This window comes from Grammomys surdaster, unplaced genomic scaffold (assembly GCF_004785775.1).
Source record: "Grammomys surdaster isolate TR1022 unplaced genomic scaffold, NIH_TR_1.0 190, whole genome shotgun sequence".
NCBI lineage: Eukaryota > Metazoa > Chordata > Mammalia > Rodentia > Muridae > Grammomys > Grammomys surdaster.
Window position 1 is genome coordinate 596,236 of NW_021604635.1, and position 19,550 is coordinate 615,785.

General features: G+C 46.8%; 1 protein-coding gene across 1 annotated transcript in view; it reads right to left on the bottom strand.

Annotated features, from left to right (window-relative positions):
• The window catches only part of Bend3 (BEN domain containing 3), a 33,170-nt gene that overhangs the window by 3,336 nt on the left and 10,284 nt on the right, over nucleotides 1-19,550 (bottom strand). Inside the window, exons 2-3 of the mRNA XM_028769095.1 lie at nucleotides 14,889-14,936; nucleotides 14,209-14,405 (exon numbers count right to left, since the gene is read on the bottom strand). Of these exons, the coding sequence (XP_028624928.1) occupies nucleotides 14,209-14,405; nucleotides 14,889-14,925 (234 nt within the window). The 5' untranslated portion in view covers nucleotides 14,926-14,936. The remainder of the gene's footprint in view (nucleotides 1-14,208; nucleotides 14,406-14,888; nucleotides 14,937-19,550) is intronic.

The following is a 19,550-nucleotide window of genomic DNA, read 5'->3' on the forward strand; positions in this document are numbered from 1 at the left end:
CCCTGCAGAGGCTGTGCTCAGGCTGCCCTGCAGAGGCTGTGCTCAGGGCAGGCTCCGTCACTGTTCCGGACCTCACTGTTTGGTTCAGATCACCAATTCCAGCACAAAACTGAATGTGAGTTCTTGGTAGCCTAAGCAAACACAGGATAAGAGGATACTCAGGAGATAAGGTTTACCCACCCAGGTGAAGGCAGTAAGGCAGCTCCAACAAAACAGAGTGCTCTGAGCTTCCTGTGCCTACTACATATGGATGAGTGAGGGACTTCCTGGACCCGCATTAAGATAAAACAAATCACTCAACTCACAGGAGAGAGACCTGAAGAGACTCCTATTCTTCCAGGGATTGAACCCAGGGCTGTTTACATATGTCTACCATGAGCTACACCTCACCCCCACCCAGGAGGAGTCTTTCCTTCCTTATTTTGGTGGTGGTTTTGTTTCATTTTCAGATGGGGGTCTCCCTCTCCTCCTGCCTCCATTTGCTGAGTAACAGGGTCAGGAACACAAAGGGGTTTCTGATGATGATGCCCATGACGCTGGCCAAGTGACGCTCGTGGTGGATCTGTACAGGCTAACACAGAGGTCGGCGGCATCTATCCTCTAACGTTTTACTTCTTGAGAGCAGAGGGCTCTCTTTCTTGGATGGAGGGAGAGGTTATGTGTGATCTGCATCCCTCTCTGCTCCTTCCTGGTGACTCCTCCTCTCTCCCCACCCACTGAATGATGGAGCGTGTGTGACATTTCTGATCTACCCCTTAACTGAGCAAAGTAAAAGACAGTGTGGGTGTGTGGGGGGAGAGGGGGCGGGCGGCTTGGCTGTCCCAGAATTAGCTCTGTAGACCAGGCTGGCCTCAAACTCACAGAAATCCACCTGCCTCTGCGTCCCAAGTGCTGGAATTAAAGGCATGTGTCACCATCTCCTGGCCTAGGGCAGATATTTTACCACTGTCCAATCTCTGCCTAAGACATGGACCCCTGGGAGCTAGGGGTGGAACACTGTGGTAGAATGCTTGCCAAATATACTCAAGACCTCAGTTCTTGTAAAGAGTTCCAGTAAAGAGAGGTCAGGCAAAACATACATACACACACACACACGCACATGCACACCCACACGCACACGCCCTACTGGCTTTAGGAAGCTCCAAAGACCTCTGTCTTTGGGGTGGGATAAGCACAGGGCCTCCCCTGTGTGACCTTTCAGGCCTCAGCTTCTATGTCTTGCACAAGGTAGTTTTGAGATACAATGAGATACACACCAAGCACAATAACATAAGTACTTAACAAATATCTCCTACTACAAGATTGGATTAAGCGGGCATTCAGCACAGGAGAAGTAATGCTGTAGTCTTTTATTACAATGTCACGACCGCTCTCACTAACAAAGTTCTCAATGCACAGGAGTAAGGCACACTGAAGGCAGCTCTCAGGAGTTTGACTAGGAAGGACTATAAAGAGATTGAGCAGAAAGGGATTAAAAACACTTTACAGAGTTCTTTTACTTGTCTATTTGCCAGAAAGGGAGGAAGACTTCTTTCCCTAACCCCAGGAGGACAGGTATTAAATCTAGAGCCTCAGGCATGTTAGACTTGAATCACTAAGCTACCATAGCGCTCGACCACAGAGCTAAACCCATCTCTTTTACATTTTTTGTTTGTTTGTTTGTTTGTTTGTTTGTTTGTTTGTTTTTGAAGACAGGGTTTCTGTGTAGCCCTGGCTGTCCTGGAACTCAGAAATCTGCCTACCTCTGCCTCCCAAGTGCTGGGATTAAAGGCGTGTACCATCACTGCCCAGCAACATTTTATTTTAAATAAATATATTTATTTACTTTTAGGAAAGATAGTGCATTGGTTAAGAGGCCAGGCTACTCTTCCAGAAGACCCAGGTTTGGTTCCCAGCACCCACATGATGGCTCATACCCATCTGAAACTCCAGTCTCAGGAGATCTGACACCCTCTCCTGACCTCTTCAGACACCAGACACACATGTGGTACATGCAGGAAAAACACCTGTACATGTAAATAAGATAAAGCAATATTTAATTTTTAAATCCTGTGTATGTGTTTGTCTGTGTATGGGTATGACCATGTGAATCCAGGGGCCTGCAGAGCTCAGAGACCTGCTTACCATCACATGCGGTTGTGAGCTGCCTGATACAGGTCCTTTCCTATTTTCACGATTTGATTTCACACTATAGTAAGAAACACACCTGGGTGGCAGTGCTGCTGCTGCAAGCCTTTAATCCCAGCACTTGGGAGGCAGAGACAGGCAGATCTCTGAGACTGAGGCCAGCCTGGTCTACAGAGCAAGGTACAGAACACCCAGGGTTATACAGAGAAACTAAGTCAGGCAGTGGTGGTGCATGCCAGATCAGCCTGGGCTACAGAGTAAGATCATGTTTTTGGGGGTTTTTTTGTTTTGTTTTGTTTAAAAAAGGTGAGAGGATTGGAGTGGGATAGCTCTTGCCAACTGCACAGAAAGGCCAGGGTGGGGCCCCCAGCACCATATACAACTGAACACAACGGTGTTTACCTGCAGTACAAATACTAGTGAGGCTGAAGCAAGAGGGTCGGCAGTAAGTCAGGTCATCTATGTAGACAGTTTCAGGCCTACGTGGGCTACATGAGACCCAATCTTATACTGCAAAGACATGAAAGGAAGAGAGGCGATAGAAGGGAGGCCGGGAGAAAGAACAGGAGGATGGAGGAGGAGGAGAGTGGTAAGCAGAAACAGTCAGAAAAGGGTAGGCAGAACTAAGAGGCACTCAGGACGGTCCAGCGTTCGACATGTCGTCATGGGCTTTCCTACAACTAGGCTGCCTCGAAGGCCTGGAAATGGGACTGTTTACCTCAGTACCAAGAAGGTTGGGAAAGCACCAAACTCTTTTTTTTGTTTGTTTGTTTGTTTTGTTTTTCGAGACAGGGTTTCTCTGTGTAGTCCTGGCTGTCCTGGAACTCACTCTGTAGACCAGGCTGGCCTCGAACTCAGAAATCCGCCTGCCTCTGCCTCCCAAGTGCTGGGATTAAAGGCGTGCACCACCACCACCCGGCTAGCACAAAACTCTTAACGGGCATGTGCTCAGGGAGATTTCCAGGGGTTCGTGCTGAGAGACTTGACGTATTCATGAGACTGTCAAAAGCAAACAATGCAGGAGCAAGGCCTATGGTGGTTCCCTGTGGGCTCAGTGTATCTGAGGCAGGATGCTTTCTTTATTCAGTAATAGAAAATCAGCACGAAAGCCTTAAAGGCACAAGCAGAGTCAGAAAGCTAAGTAAGTATGAAGGTTAAAAAAAAAAAAAAAAGAATAAGAACCTTCATTCCTGATAGGTTTGGGGTTAGCAAACTCTTATGCCTCACTTGTCCATTTCTGTAGACCAAATTAGATCTTTAGCAATTTTACATCTTAAGTTCTATTGCATCAACATAATTTTGGAGGTCAGGGGTGTGCCTGAAGCAACAGCTCCGCACTTAAGAGCACACCTGCAGAGAGAGGACCCGAGTTTGGTTCCCAGCACCAACTTCAAGTAGCTCACAACTAACTGCTCCAGCTCCAAGGAGATCAGACACACACACACACACACAATTAAAAATAATAAAAATAAAACTTTAAAATGGTAAGTTTCACAGGTCATGAGATTACTATGAGGTTTTGACAACAGGGAAGATTTCGAGTTCGTAGTCATAATAATTAACTATAGTTAACTGTAAGCGCTACAGAGTGACTTGTTTGGCTTGGTTTTGTTCCTGAGACAGGTTTCTTTGTATAACCCTGGCTTTCTGGAACGCTAGCCTGCCTCTGCCTCCCTAGTGCTGGGAGTAAAGGTACCTACTCGGCCTGTGGGTTAACGTTTGAATGTCTGTTCCTGACAAGTACGTCCACTGGCACAGATGAAATAGGACTTTGCATTAAGGTCATCAGAGGAGCACTTACTGTACAGTGAGTGGTCTGGAGGGAGACTTGCCTTCCAGACAATATGGAAGAGAGGTACGGAGAATGACTAGTACCAACCTTGATTTCAATCTCTCGATTCTCCCACATTCCTATGCAGGATGTGAGAATACCCAGCTGGAGATTCCCTCCACAGTTCTCAACCCAGTCTTAGTCTTTTTAACAAAAATGTCGCCATTCCTACCAAGCATGGTAGAAACTCTATTTCTTACTAAACTGCTTAATAAAAAGCTAAGAGTCCCAATAGAGGGCAATGTTCTTCACTCACAGAAACCCTGAACACACAATTCAACAAACACAAGCATCAGAGGGAAGGGTCTCAGCCATCCCTACACTGGGGTCCCATCAACTCTGTGCTCAACTAATTCCACAAACGCTGCCAAGTCAATGATGCGCTGGCTGTGTTTACTGCTGATGATAAAAATCTCTGCTCAGCTGTCTAGGAATATCAAGAAATCCTTAAATCTGTGCTACTTGGCACACAGTATCTGCCTGACAGTTCCCGACTCTCCAAGGTGCATCTTCCAGACATATGGGAACTCTGTGGCACAGCTCCGGCTGGTGCCAGTATCTAGCTTGATGGGATTTCATTCACAAGGGAAGGCCTGAAGACCTCAGCTGGAGAGTGGAACTAAGAGGCCAATGCTTCCATGCAAGTGACAGGCAGCAGACATCCTGGGGAGATGCCAGGGGAGGCCACCAGAGCGGTAAGTACCCGTCATCACCATCAGACCCAGATCTCAGAGCAGTTACTGATTTCAGTTGGGTGACTGATGAGCTTAAACACTGTCCAGGGAGTCAGCCAAGTGGAAGGCCAAGAAGGCAGCATGTCTGAGGGGAAGCACGAAGGGAAAATGAACGTGACCTCAAGTGTAGGCCACGTGATGCGGCAGGAGGCTGACATCACTCTTCTGGAATCACAGCATTGAGGGCAATACATATACACCTTGCACAAGTGCCCAGACCCACTTAGTGACAGGTCTCTTGGGTTTACTCTACCTGCAGCTGATAGAAACACCCGAGTGCCTGGGAACTAGCCAAGACCCTGGGCGCACTCGAGGGAGTCACCTCAGACTCCTCAGTTGGTGCTTTCTCTCCAGGCCTTCCTGATACTGCTCACAGAACCTGGAAGGAGTCTTCATCTAAGACTCCTGTGACCCCTCTCAGGCACCCCTGCAGCCCGCAACATCCCACCAGCTCCTGACAGGGCAGGCTTGGTGGCACAAAGCTCTCGGCCTTCCTGTTTTTAATGGGAAGAACTGCAATCCCCATTTGCCCCTGTTTCTGTGAGGCACCTTAGGAGCCCCCAGCTTGTTCGGCAGTCACAGACAGCATTTCTGTTCTCCATCTAAAAGACCAGCCACACAAACGGCCCTGGGAGAACAGAGCTAGCCTCTGCCTGACAACTCTTGACTGCCATCTCCCCTTATGTGAACAGAGATGATGACCGAGCTCGCGAGGCTGGCTCAGCAGGTAAAGGGCTGTGCCACCAAGCCTGACCACCCAAACTCTTCCCTGGAACCCACCCGGTGGAAAGAAAGAACCAACTCCTAAAACTGTCCTCTGACCCCCACATACATGCTATATACCTTGGTGTACACACACACACACACACACACACACACACACACACACACTAAATGAAAGACATTAAGAACAAATATGATGCCGGGCGGTGGTGGCGCACACCTTTAATCCCAGCACTCGGGAGGCAGTGGCAGGCTGATTTCTGAGTTCAAGGCCAGCCTGGTCTACAGAGTGAGTTCCAAGACAGCTAGGACTACACAGAGAAATCCTGTCTGGAAAAGCAAAACAAAAGAAAAAGAAAAAGAAAAGAGAGAGAGAACAAATATGATTACCAATAAACACTCTAGCTGTGCTGCCACGCCCATTCCAGGGAGGGCAGAGTCAGTCCTTCCCACAGTCTTTGTCAGATTTTTCCAAAAGCATCAGGGGGCTGGAGTGATGGCTGGGTGGTTAAGAACACTGGCTGATCTTCCAGAGGTCCTAGGTTCAAGTTCCAGCACCCACATGGCAGCTTACAACTGTCTATAACTGGAGTTCCAGGGGATCTGACACCCTCTCCTGAGCTCCACAAGTACCAGGTGTGCACACGATGAACACACATACATGTAGGCTAAACACTATTCACACGAGGGGTCAGCATCGCTAAGTTTCAGAGAGACACAACTTTCCACAGTCCCTGCTTTGCCTCCTTCCACAGAGTAGAAGACAGCAATGAGTAACCACTTGTGCTGACTGGGGGTGGCACAGAGATGTGAGATGTCTGAGAAGGCACCAAACAGCTTCCTAGGGAGTCCATGCTAGTTTCCCTGATAACTGCAGAAGGCACGTGAAGACAGTCATTCCCCAGATGGTCAAAGTGCTAAGAGATCTTATGCTCCCTGCCTGGCCCCACTAGCACAGGCTCAGGAACTCCAGGAAAAGGGCAAGCATCAACCCTATCTGACCTAGACTGGTGTTATTTCAGAAACTCAGCCTACAATCAAAAACCTCAATAGCTGTTCTCAAGTCATGAAGGTTCTGAGAATAATGATTTACTGACACATAAATTTCCACAAACTTTCAAAAAAGCAAGCACCAGCCAGCCACAGATGTATACAAGTTAAGCACTTAAGAGGCTGATGAAGAAATTAAAGGCAGTGAACCATGATGGTGCACGCCTTTAATCCCAGCACTTGGGAGGCAGAGGCAGGCAGATTTCTGAGTTCGAGGCCAGCCTGGTCCATAGAGTGAGTTCCAGGACAGCCAGGATTACACAGAGAAACCCTGTCTCAAAAAACAAAAAACAAAACAAACAAACAAAATGCTTAAAGATGTGAAAAAAATTCAATTTCCTTTTATGAGCATTACAGATTTTTTTTTTTAAATGTCTCCCTCAGGCTTGGGAGACATCGCAGTGGGTGTGGGATTGTGAAGAGCTGAGGTGGGATCCCCAGAACCTATCAAAAGCTAAATACAGGAGGAGATGTGTGAAATACCACTGCTCCTAAGACAAGATGGAGGACGGACAGCTCTCGGTCAGCTAGCCTGTTGCACACAGAGGTGAACAAGGAAGAGAGTTTGTTTCAAGGTGAAAGATGAGGACAGACACACCACCAGGTTGTCCATTGACTTCCAACACAGAGGCCCCCATTCTTGAACAATAGCATGCAAACATCACACACACACACACACACACACTCACACAAAATCTAAAATACTGTCTTAAGTATCACTCCTGACAGTTACAAAACGGGACCAATCCAAATGTCCATCAGTCCATGAATGGGTAAAGAAAATGAGACCCAGCTACACAATAAACGATTTATTATTTGGTCATAAGAAGGAACAGGGTGCTTTTGGAAATCCAGATCTCCATGCAAAGAGCTTGGAAGTCCTACCTCATTTTGAGAAGCAAACAACTTGAACAAACTAGAACCAAAGAACCTTCCAAGGATCCAGACAGAGAGAGAACGGGATCAGCAGTCACCCCTGAAACTGTGAGAGCAAGCACAGAGGATGACAGCCACACAGAGGACAGCCAAGCACAGAGATCTCCAGGGAAACAGGTCAAGGATGGGAAGGCAGAGTGATGAGTCAGGGGGACAAGCCTCAGAGTTAAAACACTCCAGCAGGTCTGTCAGAACTCATCCATATTTTTGTGGGTTTTACCTTCAAAAGTCCTAGGTCTTCAGTAAGTGTCAGAGAAAAATTCCTTCATAACCATGACAGTGGAATTAAAAACAGAACTACTTTGGAATGTTCTGGAGCACTGTGTATTCCTCTGCACCGGTTTTATCGGAGCCTGTGAGACCTGACTCCAGCCACACAGGGAGCCGGGTGGCTGGGGGTGCCACACGGCAGGACCTCGAGCTGAGGACAGAGGAGCAGCGCAGGTCTGCTATACTGAGAGCAAAGCAGGATGTTAGCCTGCCCATCTAGTAGTGAGTGTTAATCCAAGAACACACACGATGGAAGCATAGTATCTACTCCTGCAAGCTGCCCTCTGATGCCAAAACATGTAACCCATTTACACACAATGAGTGTAAAAATAAGACAAAATGTATTCACATCTACCTAACACACCATCCGTGTGTACATGCATGAGTGCCCGTGTGCACTTGCACTCCTGCTACTGACAATGAATAATACTCTTTAAAAGTTTTAAGTGCGGCTGGAGAGATGGCTCAGAGGTTAAGAGCACTGCCTACTCTTCCAAAGGTCCCAAGTTCAATTCCCAGCAACCACATGGTGGCTCACAACTATCTATAATAAGATCTGATGCCCTCTTCTGGCCTGCAGGCATATATGCAGGGAGAACACTGTAAACTAAATAAATAAATCCTTTAAAAAAAAAAAAGCTTTAAGTGTTCCTTGCATTCTAAGGCACCATTGGGGAGAAAAAGAGTTGGTACGATAAAAGAGAGAAAATGAAATCATATAAATGCTCAATTAAAAGCAACAACAATCCCAGCACTGGGGAGGCAGAGGCAGGTTGAGCTCTATGACTTTTAAGCTAGCCTGGTCTACATAGTGAGCATATACCAAGGAGGGCAGTAGATGCCAGCCAGACTATATGATGAAACCATGCCTCAAAAAACAAAATATTCCCCCCCAACACACACAAAACCTAAAAGGAGTCATGCATCCTGACAAATATCTATAACCTTAATACTCTGAAGACATGCAGAACATTGTAAATACTAAGCTGTTCTGTGTAGAGCAAGTTCAAGGCCATCATGGGCCCCACTGAAAGACCCTGTTCTGGGTGGGCCAATGTGGTGCAGACCTTTAATCCCAGCACTAAGAGAAGCAGATGCAGGCAGATCTCTGAGTTCAAGGCCAGTATGGTCTACAAATTGAGTTTCCCGACATCTAAGGCAACAATACAGAAAAAACCTGTCTCAAAAACCCAAACCAAACAGAAACAAAAAACAAAACCAGCCAGGCAGTGGTGGTATACCCCTTTAATCCCAGCGCTTGGGAGGCAGAGGCAGGTGGATTTCTGAGTTCAAGGCCAGCCTGGTCTACAGAGTGAGTTCCAGGACAGCCAGGGCTACACAGAGAAACCCTGTTTTGAAAAACAAAACACCAAACAACCCTATTCCAGAAAACAAACATTAAACCAAACAACAACCACAAAACAACACAACAAACAAAAAATCTTTAAGACATCCGTAAGGACAAAAACAGCAAACAGGAATCAATTACAGGGCCAGGGGAACGCTCAGCTGTGAACACCTGACAAAGACTTCTAGGCTGCTGGAACCCACAGAAAAGCTGAACAGTCTTCTCCATAATCACAGCACTGCTAAGGCAATATGGGAAGCTGCCTTGCTCAGAGGCTTGCCCACTAGCTAGCTGAGAGAAAACTGGCAACAGTGGTAACATATTACCTAAATGTAACAAGAGAGAGAGAGAAATTGCCAAAGTAACCTTTTACAATTTAGCGGAAAGATTCTTTGTGGTTTGTTTTTAAACTCACAGTTCCAGGTGATAGTTTATCACAGCACAGAAGTCAAGAGCTGGAGGAAGCTGGTCATATCACGTCCATAATGAAGGACAGAGAGCAATGAATACACGCCTGAAGTCTTAGCTCCACTTATACAGTTTGGTATCTATTGCTGCCTAGAGAATGGTGCCACTCACAGTGGGCAGTTCTTCCCACAGCAATTAACATAACTAAGATACATCCCACAGACATTCCCACAGGCCCAACTTAATCTAGAAGATCTCTCCTTGAGACGACCTGCCCAGGTGATTATAGATCATCAAGTTGATAATTAAAACTATCAAGTGGCCGGGTGGTGGTGGCGCACGCCTTTAATCCCAGCACTTGGGAGGTAGAGGCAGGCAGATTTCTGAGTTCTAGAGTTCGAGGCTAGCCTGGTCTACAGAGTGAGTTCCAGGACAGCCAGGGCTACTCAGAGAAACCCTGTCAGGAAAAAAAAAAACAAAAAACAAAAAACAAAAAATAAACAAACAAACAAACAAAAACTATCATGTGACTCAATGAACCAGACTGAGGCTAGGGGTGCACATCAGCAGTAGAGTGCTTCCTTAATATGTATGAGGGGCTATGATCAGTCTTCAATGCTGGAAATAAATATTCAAAGTTAATAACACAAAGGCCAAAGATAACATAGGGATCAAAAAAGAAATCACAAAGGGAAATTAAAAATATTTTGAACTAAATGAAAATACAACTTATCAATTTGAAGAAAGTATAGAAATATGCATCTCTGAAAGTATACATTACAAAAGACAGATCTAAGGCTGGGCATGTTGGCACACACCTATGATCTAGCACTTGAAAGGTAACATCAGTAGAGTCAGGAGTTCAATGTCAATCTTCGTGAATAGTGAGTTATTAGAGACCAGCCTGAATGATATGAGACCAAAAATTAAAAAACAGAAAGCCATCACTAAAGATCTCACGGCCATTGAAAGGATGATAAAGGAATACTGTGCTATAGTTATAGTTTGGGAGGAGACAATCCAATAACAGAATAAATGGATCAATTCCTTAAGACACAATATGTTAAAATTAATATATACAAGAAACAGACCGCCGGGCGGTGGTGGCACACGCCTTTGATCCCAGCACTTGGGAGGCAGAGGCAGTCGGATTTCTGAGTTCGAGGCCAGCCTGGTCTACAGAGTGAGTTCCAGGACAGCCAGGGCTACACAGAGAAACCCTGTCTCGAAAAACCAAAAAAAAGAAAAAAAAAATTAAAAAAAAAAAGAAACAGACCATCTGAATGTAGCTGAACATAATAGGAAAATGAATCAGTAATTAGTAGTCTTCTACAACTATAGCCGATTGGCCCAGATGAATGCAGAGGTACATTCTATAAACACTTGTCTAGGTGTAAGCCTATAACCCAGCATTCTGGACGTAGGGGCAGGAAAGCCAGGACTCAAGGTCAGGGTTGTTCTTGGCTGCTTAAGCTACAGTGCTAAATGAGCCGGTCTGGACGGGATCACATGAGGTCCTGGGTCAGGGTTGTGGGGGTCTGTGTACCCCAGACTGCCCTTCATAATATGAAGACACGGCTGTGTACCCCAGGCTGCCCTTTATAATATGAAGACACTGCTCTGTGTACCCCAGGCTGCCCTATGATTCTCCTGCCTCTGCTTACTAGCCTGATAGTCTACAGTGAGAAACCTTCTAATATCATTTGGAAGAAAACACAATGTCTCCTCTCCTCGTTCTGTTCAACACCGTACTAACGTAATAAAACAAGGAAAGATAACTGAAGATACAGGAAGCAGTTAAAATGTTTTCATGTACTGGGGAGATGGCTCAACGGTTAAGAACAATTCACTGGCAGTTCTTCCCGAGAACCAAGCTTTGGTTTCTGGAACTCCAGTTCCAAGAGATCCAGTGCCCCCTTCTGGCCCCCTAGAGCAGAAAACATACAGACACACACGCTGGCAAAAAACTGATACATATAAACTATAATCAATAAAATGTAAAGGTGCCTGCCTTAAAGACTAATGATTTAAATCCCATTCCCAGAACTTGGTGGAAAAAGAGGAACAACCCCTTCCAAGTTGTCCTCTCCCCCTCTCCATGACCATCAGGGCACGCGGGCACACACACACACACACGCACACACACACACACACACGAGTAAATGGAAAAGAAAGGCTTAGGTATAAACGTAATGAGACTCATCTATATAAAGAGTACTATAAGAAGTTACTAAGGGCCGGGCGGTGGTGGCGCACGCCTTTAATCCCAGCACTTGGGAGGCAGAGGCAGGCGGATTTCTGAGTTCGAGGCCAGCCCGGTCTACAGAGTGAGTTCCAGGACAGCCAGGGCTATACAGAGAAACCCTGTCTCGAAAAACCAAAAAAAAAAAAAAAAAAAAAAAAAAAAAAAAAAAAAAGAAGTTACTAAGGGCTGACGTGGTCGTCTGAATAGGAATGGCTCCCAGACATAGTTCATATACCAGTCACCTGAGAGTGGCAGGATTCAAAGATTAGGAAGTGTGTCCTTGTTAGAGGAAGTGTGTTGCTGGGGGGATAAGGGGTAGGCTTTGAGATTTAAAAAGCTGGTGCCAGCTCCCTCACCACCACCGCCACCACCGCCACCACCACAGAGCAGGCTACGGCTCTCAGCTATTGCTCCAGTGACTGCCATTTGGATCCATACACCTTACTATTATGATGATAATGGTCTGCAAACTGAGGCCAGCTCCCAACTTAACGCCTCCTTTCACAGGAGCTGCCTTGGTTATGGTGTCTCTTCACAGCTGGGCATGTAGCTCAGTACACCGATATCCCAGGACTGATAAACCAGCCATGCTGGTGCACACCTATGGACCAGCACTCCAGAGACAGAAGTTTCATCTTTTGTTTCACAGTGTTCGGGGCTGACCCAAGCAGCATGAGACCCTGTCTCAGGGGGAAGGTGAAGTGGAAAGAGATGAATCCCTGGTGCTCCGAGGATGAAAAACTCCAGGTTGTGAGCACATACAGGTTAGAATGTATATCTGGCTCTTCCAAAACCAAAGAGCAAGATGGCAAGGGGGTGGGGCTAAAGGCAGAAGATCTGGAGCTAGGTATGGGAGTCTGGGAAAATGTTTTTCTAGAATGTAAAGTGTTTGCAGGACCATAGGAGACTCCATCCTAGGCTAGATACCCACCTCAGCCTCACTCCTCAGTGCCTGGTACTTTATGGAGTACATTTTACCTGCAGGCTGTGAGAAGCAGATATGCCTCTGTCCATTCTCTCAGCCCTTAGTCAAGTTCAATACAGCAGGAACCTTCCATGCCTCTGCGGCTGGGCTTGTTGCTGAGGTCTTTGGTGTCCTAAGGTTTTCATTTCCAGTTATATCCTAGTTTGGTTTTTTTCCTCCCCCTAAGAAATGTATTTATTTATTTTATGTATATGAGTACACTACTACTCTCTTCACACACACCAGAAGAGGGCATCAGATCCCATTACAGATGGTTGTGAGCCACCTTGTGGTTGCTGGGAATTGAACTCAGGATCTCTGGAAGAACAGTGAGTGCTCTTAACCGCTGAACCCGAGTTTGGGTTTTCCTAGTGATTCTATTTCTTTGTGTTTGGCAGACTTCATCAGGTAGTAGAAGGTACTTTGCAAGTCAGTGGGTGGCAGAGATGAATAGAGACGGGCCAGGAGAAAAGGCTGGAGGGCTTTGGGAAAGAATTAAGGGTGTCCTGCTCACACCTTAGAGGTGTGGGTTCACAGAGAATCAGAGGTATGGCGGAAAGAGACCCTGTACCAAGGTCACAGTGGACTAAGAACCAGGAGAGACAGGATGAAAGGGCTGGGGGGACCCTGGGTCTGAGTCAGGAGTTGGAGGCTCCCGAGTTTACAAAATGGCACAGCTGGGTGCAGTAGTATAAATTCCAACAAAGCAGGCAGAAGCAAGAAGTGCTCTCCAAGTCTGAAGCCAGCCTGGTCTGTAAGGAGTGTCCAGGCCAGCTAAAGTGGCAAAATTCTGCCAAGAAGGAGGAAGGAGGAAATGTAGCAAAGTGAACCAAGTGACACAGCCCTGTAATGCCAGCCACTCGGGAGGCTGAGGCGGGAGAGTGACAAGTTCCAGGTCTGTTGGGCTATAAAATAAGTTAAAGCCCAGAGTAGGCAACTTGAGGAGACTGTCTCAAATAAAATAAGTACACAAAGACCTGGGGTGTGGCTCGGTGGTAAAGCACGCCCAGCACAAAGGCTGATCTCTAGGACTAAGTAAAGACACAGACAGCCAAGGCACTGTGACACAGTCCTTGAACTTAGCAGTCCTAAGAGGCAAATGAATCTCTGTAAGTGTGAAGATAACCAGGGCTAGAGACCCTGTCTCAAAAGAGAGAGAAAGAAACTGTGGAAGAAAGGAGAGTCACTTGAGAGTTTCTTAGGAGCAATCCCTTTGTATTTATAAATGATGGTCTTAATCTAGGAAAAGATCCACTGCCCCAGCTTGCCCAGGATCAGCCTTGCCCAGACAGCCATGGTAGGCAACTGTTAACACGTTTTGCCATTAACAAAAAACTCCCCACATCCCAAAAGGCAGCAAAAAAACAAAGAACTCAAAATGCTTGTATTGTGAAGGCTCTGCTCTCAGTGCTAAGGACACAGTATTTCAGCTGACTACCTTCTAAAAAGGGAAGCTAGCTGTGAGACAGCATAAGTGAAACCCTTCTCTTAGACCCAAGAATCAACGCCTGGCCAGATAGATGCTCACAAGTGCAGAGATTCACCTAGGACCAGAGGGAGTAAGGCCCTCACCTCGGGTATCAACCGCCTCCTCTTCACACTGGGGACAGAGTCTGGCTGGCCGTCGCTGCCCAGCTGCTTCCGCTTGCTGGAATCGTGGAGGGCAGTGAGGACGCTGTCCAGAGGGTGCTTCTCAGAGGCCCTGGAGTTCCGGGAGCAGTCCAGCGCAGCATCGCCGCTCTCTACCTTCACAGGGTTATTTTTTAGAACTATGGCAGAGAAGAAATGGGGGGCTCAGTAGGGAAAGCCAGGGCCGCTGGGAGGGCGGCAGGGTTCTAGTGATAGCTGTGTGGGGACTACCCTCTATCATTGTCAGTAAGGACGTCGCTGACCGGCACTTCCAGCAACAGGATCTCCCTACTGCCTGCCAATGCGGTACAGTCCGATCACGTGTCAATTCAGTATGTGAATTTAAAATTCAGTATGTCCTTTGGGGGGGGAATAAGTGGGTAATAAATGTGTGAAAGATCTAACCAACCAACCCAGAGCCAAGGACTCTAAACTGAACTACACGCCCCCCACCCCTAAATACTGCCTTTCTGTACTTTTAAAAGGCAACTGGAAACAGGCCTGTAGATAGAGGGGCTGCCAACAGGGGCAGGAAGACTTTTTATTAGATACTTTTTAAATTTGGGACTGTATGAATGTATAACCTATTCAAAAATGTTCAATTGAAAACTTTTTGTTTTTACCTTCTTCTACATCTTCACTGAATTCAGTTGAGTTCATCTTCTATTCCACTAAATGAAAAGATAAAGACAAGGTCTTCATTTATTGCTTGATTTATTCCTTAATGTTCCTTACACACACAGAAACTCCCTCACCCCCAGCCCAGCTTTAGGACCAATGATTAAAGGCTTTGCCCCATATTTAAGTAAGTGTGTCCCCCACCTACTCACTGCCTTTTTTGAGAGAGGGGGGGTGTGTGTCCAGCTGCCCTGGAACTCCCTATGTAGACCAGGCTTGCCTTGAACTCAGAGTTCTGCTGCTTCCTCTGCCTCCAGTCCTGGGATTAAAGGTGATATCACCATGTGCAGCCAAAGTACCCTCTGTGCTAGGTTCACAGAGGCAAGCCTTTCACTGCTTAGAGCCCGCTACAAGACTGTATGAGCAGAATGCTGATTGATAACCACTTACTAGTAATGTTCCTGAGCAAACAAACTGACCTAAGACACCAAGCAAGGTAGATGGTCTCTTTCTCATCCCTGCCCAGGAACTAAAACAGCTGAGGAGAAGGGAGGCGATCTCAGTGGCACATGCCTTTAACCCCATCATTCTCGGGAGGCAGAGGCAGGCAGATCTCTCTGAGTTCCAGGCCAATGTGGTCTACAAAGCTAGTTCAACAACAGCTAGATCTACACAAAGAAACCCTGTCTCAAAACAAAACAAGAAAGAAGCTGAAGGAGGGAGGCTGTGGTCTCAGTAAACAGAGCTGAGGAACCCGCACTCCAGGTCGTCAAATCCCCCTGTGTGACTAGTGATGTAGCCACACACAGGACTACATACTCAGGACGCACGCAGCCAGGTGGAGATGCACCAGTGTTAGTGCATACTCAGACAGCCCAATGAAAACAATGCAGACACCTCACTTGTGCTTATCACATGCTGAAACAGTCTAGATTTACTAAGCTAAGGAAAGGCATTTATTAATTTCACTTACTGTTTGCATGAGCCATATTTGCTTATATGTATGGGTGTTCTGCTTGCAAGTATTTGTGTACCACATGCACGTCTGATACTCAGAGGCCAGAATGACAGCCATCACGTGAGTGCTGGAAATTGAACCTAAGTCCCCTGTAAGAGCAGCCAGAGCTCCTAACCACAAGGCCATCTCTCCCATTTCACCTGTTTTTATAAGGTGATTAGAAAGTTTCAATCTGAGTCTGAGGCCAGCCTGGTCTACAGAGTGAGTTCCAGGATAGCCAGGGCTACACAGAGAAGCCCTGTCTCGAAAAACCAAAAGAAAAAAAGAAAGTTTCAAACTGCACAACACTTGTCTGCTTCCTTCAGAAGCAACACGGAAGGAAATCCAAACAGACCAAGCATGGGCTGAGGCAGGAGGGGGGGGAAAGTACTCAGAACCATCCTTGTCCAAATGCACCAGTCATGACGGCGCTCACACCATCATCCCATCATCGAGACTACCTAGGAGTCTCTGGTATACCCCAAATTCTACAAAAATATACAAATACAAGTGATGTTTGAATATATATATATATATATATATATGTTAATTATATACATATAAATATCTCTCCACATCCTTTAATACTGGCACTGGGGATTTGTGGTTCCTACATCTGATAGAGGTAACTGTGGACACATTTTTCACTTTGGTTAAGGATCTGAGGAAGTGAGAACAGGGTGTATCTTGAGACATTTATACAAGAGACGCCACTCTAGCATCCAACAAACTAACTAGATGGGGTAGCCATGGCCTGGCATGTGCTCAACGCACTGTCCTGAGAGTGGTAAATGGGAAGGAGAGGATAAGAAAGACGGTGTCTAGCTGATCTATTCACAAAATAATAACTTTGAAATTGGTTAATCGGCTGGGCATGGCTTCGTAACCCTATAATGCCAACAGTCTGAGGAGAGGCAGGTGAATCTTGGTGAATGTGTGGCCAGGCCAGCCTGGTCTACACATCAAGGTCCAGGACAGCTAGGGATACAGAGAAACCTGTGATAAAACAAAACTATACCAGGCGAACAAACAGCTAAGGACAGCAACACTTGCACAGCAGCGATGTTCTAAGGAGTTAGCCATCGCTCGGAATCAGGCGCCATTCACCACTGCTGGAGAGGACTAAAGTCAGATTGATTTGAAATTAAAAATAATTCTCATTCAACACTATCTCATACTTGAAGAACAACATAAAGTGATGCCAACAGAAAACAAATGTCAACTTTAAGGGTCCATACGCCATTTTTAACAGAGATGGCTTTTAGTGCCAACTTCCATCTGCCTCAACAAGTAAACCTTGCTCTGAGCTGGGAGTCCCTCAGCAGTCAGGAAGGCTGGCAGTGCCAGGCAGAAGCTCAGGTATCATTCCCAGTCAGGAGATCCATCAGAAAATATACTCCAGGTCCTGGGATTCACCAAGCCCGCTGACTGCCCTTAGAAACACTGCCACACAGTCATATGACCCATTCCCTCCAATAGAGGGCAAAGGTGAGCAAAAGAGCTAGGAGAACCAAGAAGCAGATACCTTCTATAAACTACGCTTTGCTTTGTTTTGACATGGGATCTTGCTATGCAGCCCAAGCTGGCCTTGAACTTTAAGGAGCCTAGTCTGGTCCTGTGTTTGGCCCCGTGCTGAGATTAGAAGCAGGTCCCTCCATGCCCAGTTACACATTCTATTCTTGGGAGAAAGAGGACTGGAAGGAGACAGCAGAGAGTTGAGGGGAAAGAAGTGATGGTATAGGGGCTGGAGAGATGGCTCAGCGGTTAAGAGCACTGACTGCACTTCCAGAGGTCCTGAGTTCAATTCCCAGCAATCACATGGTGGCTCATAACCATCTGTAATGCAAACTGATGCCCTCCTCTGGTGTGTCTGAAGACAGCTACAGTGTATTCATATAAATCAATAGAAAAAATTTTTTAAAAAGTGATGGTATAAACGTCCTGCAAAGACTCTAAGTAAAGATCATAAAGGTCACACACGCAAGAAGACAGGGTCGATGAGATGATTCATTCACCATTATACCTGCCTACCTATTTTTTTTTTTATGGTTTTTCGAGACAGGGTTTCTCTGTGTGGCCCTGGCTGTCCTGGAACTCACTCTGTAGACCAGGCTGGCCTTGAACTCAGAAATCCGACTGCCTCTGCCTCCCAAGTGCTGGGATTAAAGGCGTGCGCCACCACCACCCGGCTACCTGCCTACCTATTATGTGCTAGTCACACAGGGAGCACAATGCAGCCAAGAGGCAGACGCCAGGCAAGGGAACGGTAGTCCCAGCTGCTCACGGAATCTGTCCAAATGAGACTCGGTGAGACAGAGTTCTGAACCATGTGAAACCACACCAGAAAATTTAGCACCTACTTATGAGGCTCAAGAAGCTGGCTATGGGGGAGCAGCATGCGAACCACCTCAAACAGGAGAACCTAGAAGGACTCAAGAAGGCTTTAGCAAGAGGTAAGCAGGCTGCCTGGCTTTCCGGACATTCAAGATATGCACGCTCCATTCCACATGGACCAGCAGCAGAGGCTAGGCTAGTACAGATGTAGCCACTGAAAAGCTGACCAATCTCCCACGTGGATGGTCTGGAAACCCAGAGCTACCAACTGCTGCTTCCTGAGGAGGGGAGGGAGATGAGGTACTGGTTGTTCTACATACCTGACCCGCCTTGTCCCAGAGCAACTTTAATCCCAAATCTAGCAACACAGAATCCTGAGGCAAGGAGCTTGCTCAGTGTCCCACAGCAAAAGAAAGGCAGAGCCAGGCTTGAAAGAAAGTTAAGTGTGTACCTCCTACCCAGGCAGGCAGGAAACAGAAATCACCAATTGTCCTCTAGGAAGTGCTTTTGAGGAACACAAACCCAGTTCCACACTCAGGTCTCTGGCCCAGCAGCAATTAAGGAACCCAAATCTCCTGCTGCTCTAAGAAAGCCACCTGGAAAGCCAGGTAGATACAAGCATGGAAAAAGACACCTCCCTGCCCCCACAGTGCAGGAAGCTTCCAAGAAGAGGTCAGGCCGGACACTCCCTACATCCCCAGGCTAGTAGAATGGAGATGTGTATCATCACACTGCTACCTCCACTTCCCGGTCACAGCTTAGTGGAAGGTCACATGCTCTTTGTGGGTGGACACAGAAGACCCGGATGCCTGGCATGCCACAGACATTCCTTCCCATTGCAAAACTGCAGGTTATGGAGGAGCCGGCAGCTCCCGTCACACTCCTCTTCAGACCCTTGTTCCTCAGCAGACCTCAAGTTTTAGAAAACACACACACACACACACACACACACACACACACACACACACGCCCAAATCGGCTGTCTCCCAACAGGGCGGAAATGTCTGAACAAGGAAAGAGGAAAACTCTGTCAAGCTGAACAGGGTGATGCACACCGACAATGCCAGGATCTTGAGTTCAAGGGCAGCCTGACTAAAAACCTGTGTCCAGAGAACAGCCAGGCGTTGAGGATGCCAATCAGTAGCAGCACTGAGTCCTGGGTTGGAAGTTCAGCACCATGTGAACCAGACATGGCCATAATACATGGTAACTTATGCCTGAAGTCCCAGCATGTTGGATATAAGATGCAAGAAGACCAGAAGTTCACAGCCAGATGCATAGCCAATTCAACACACACACACACACACACACACACACACACACACACACACACACA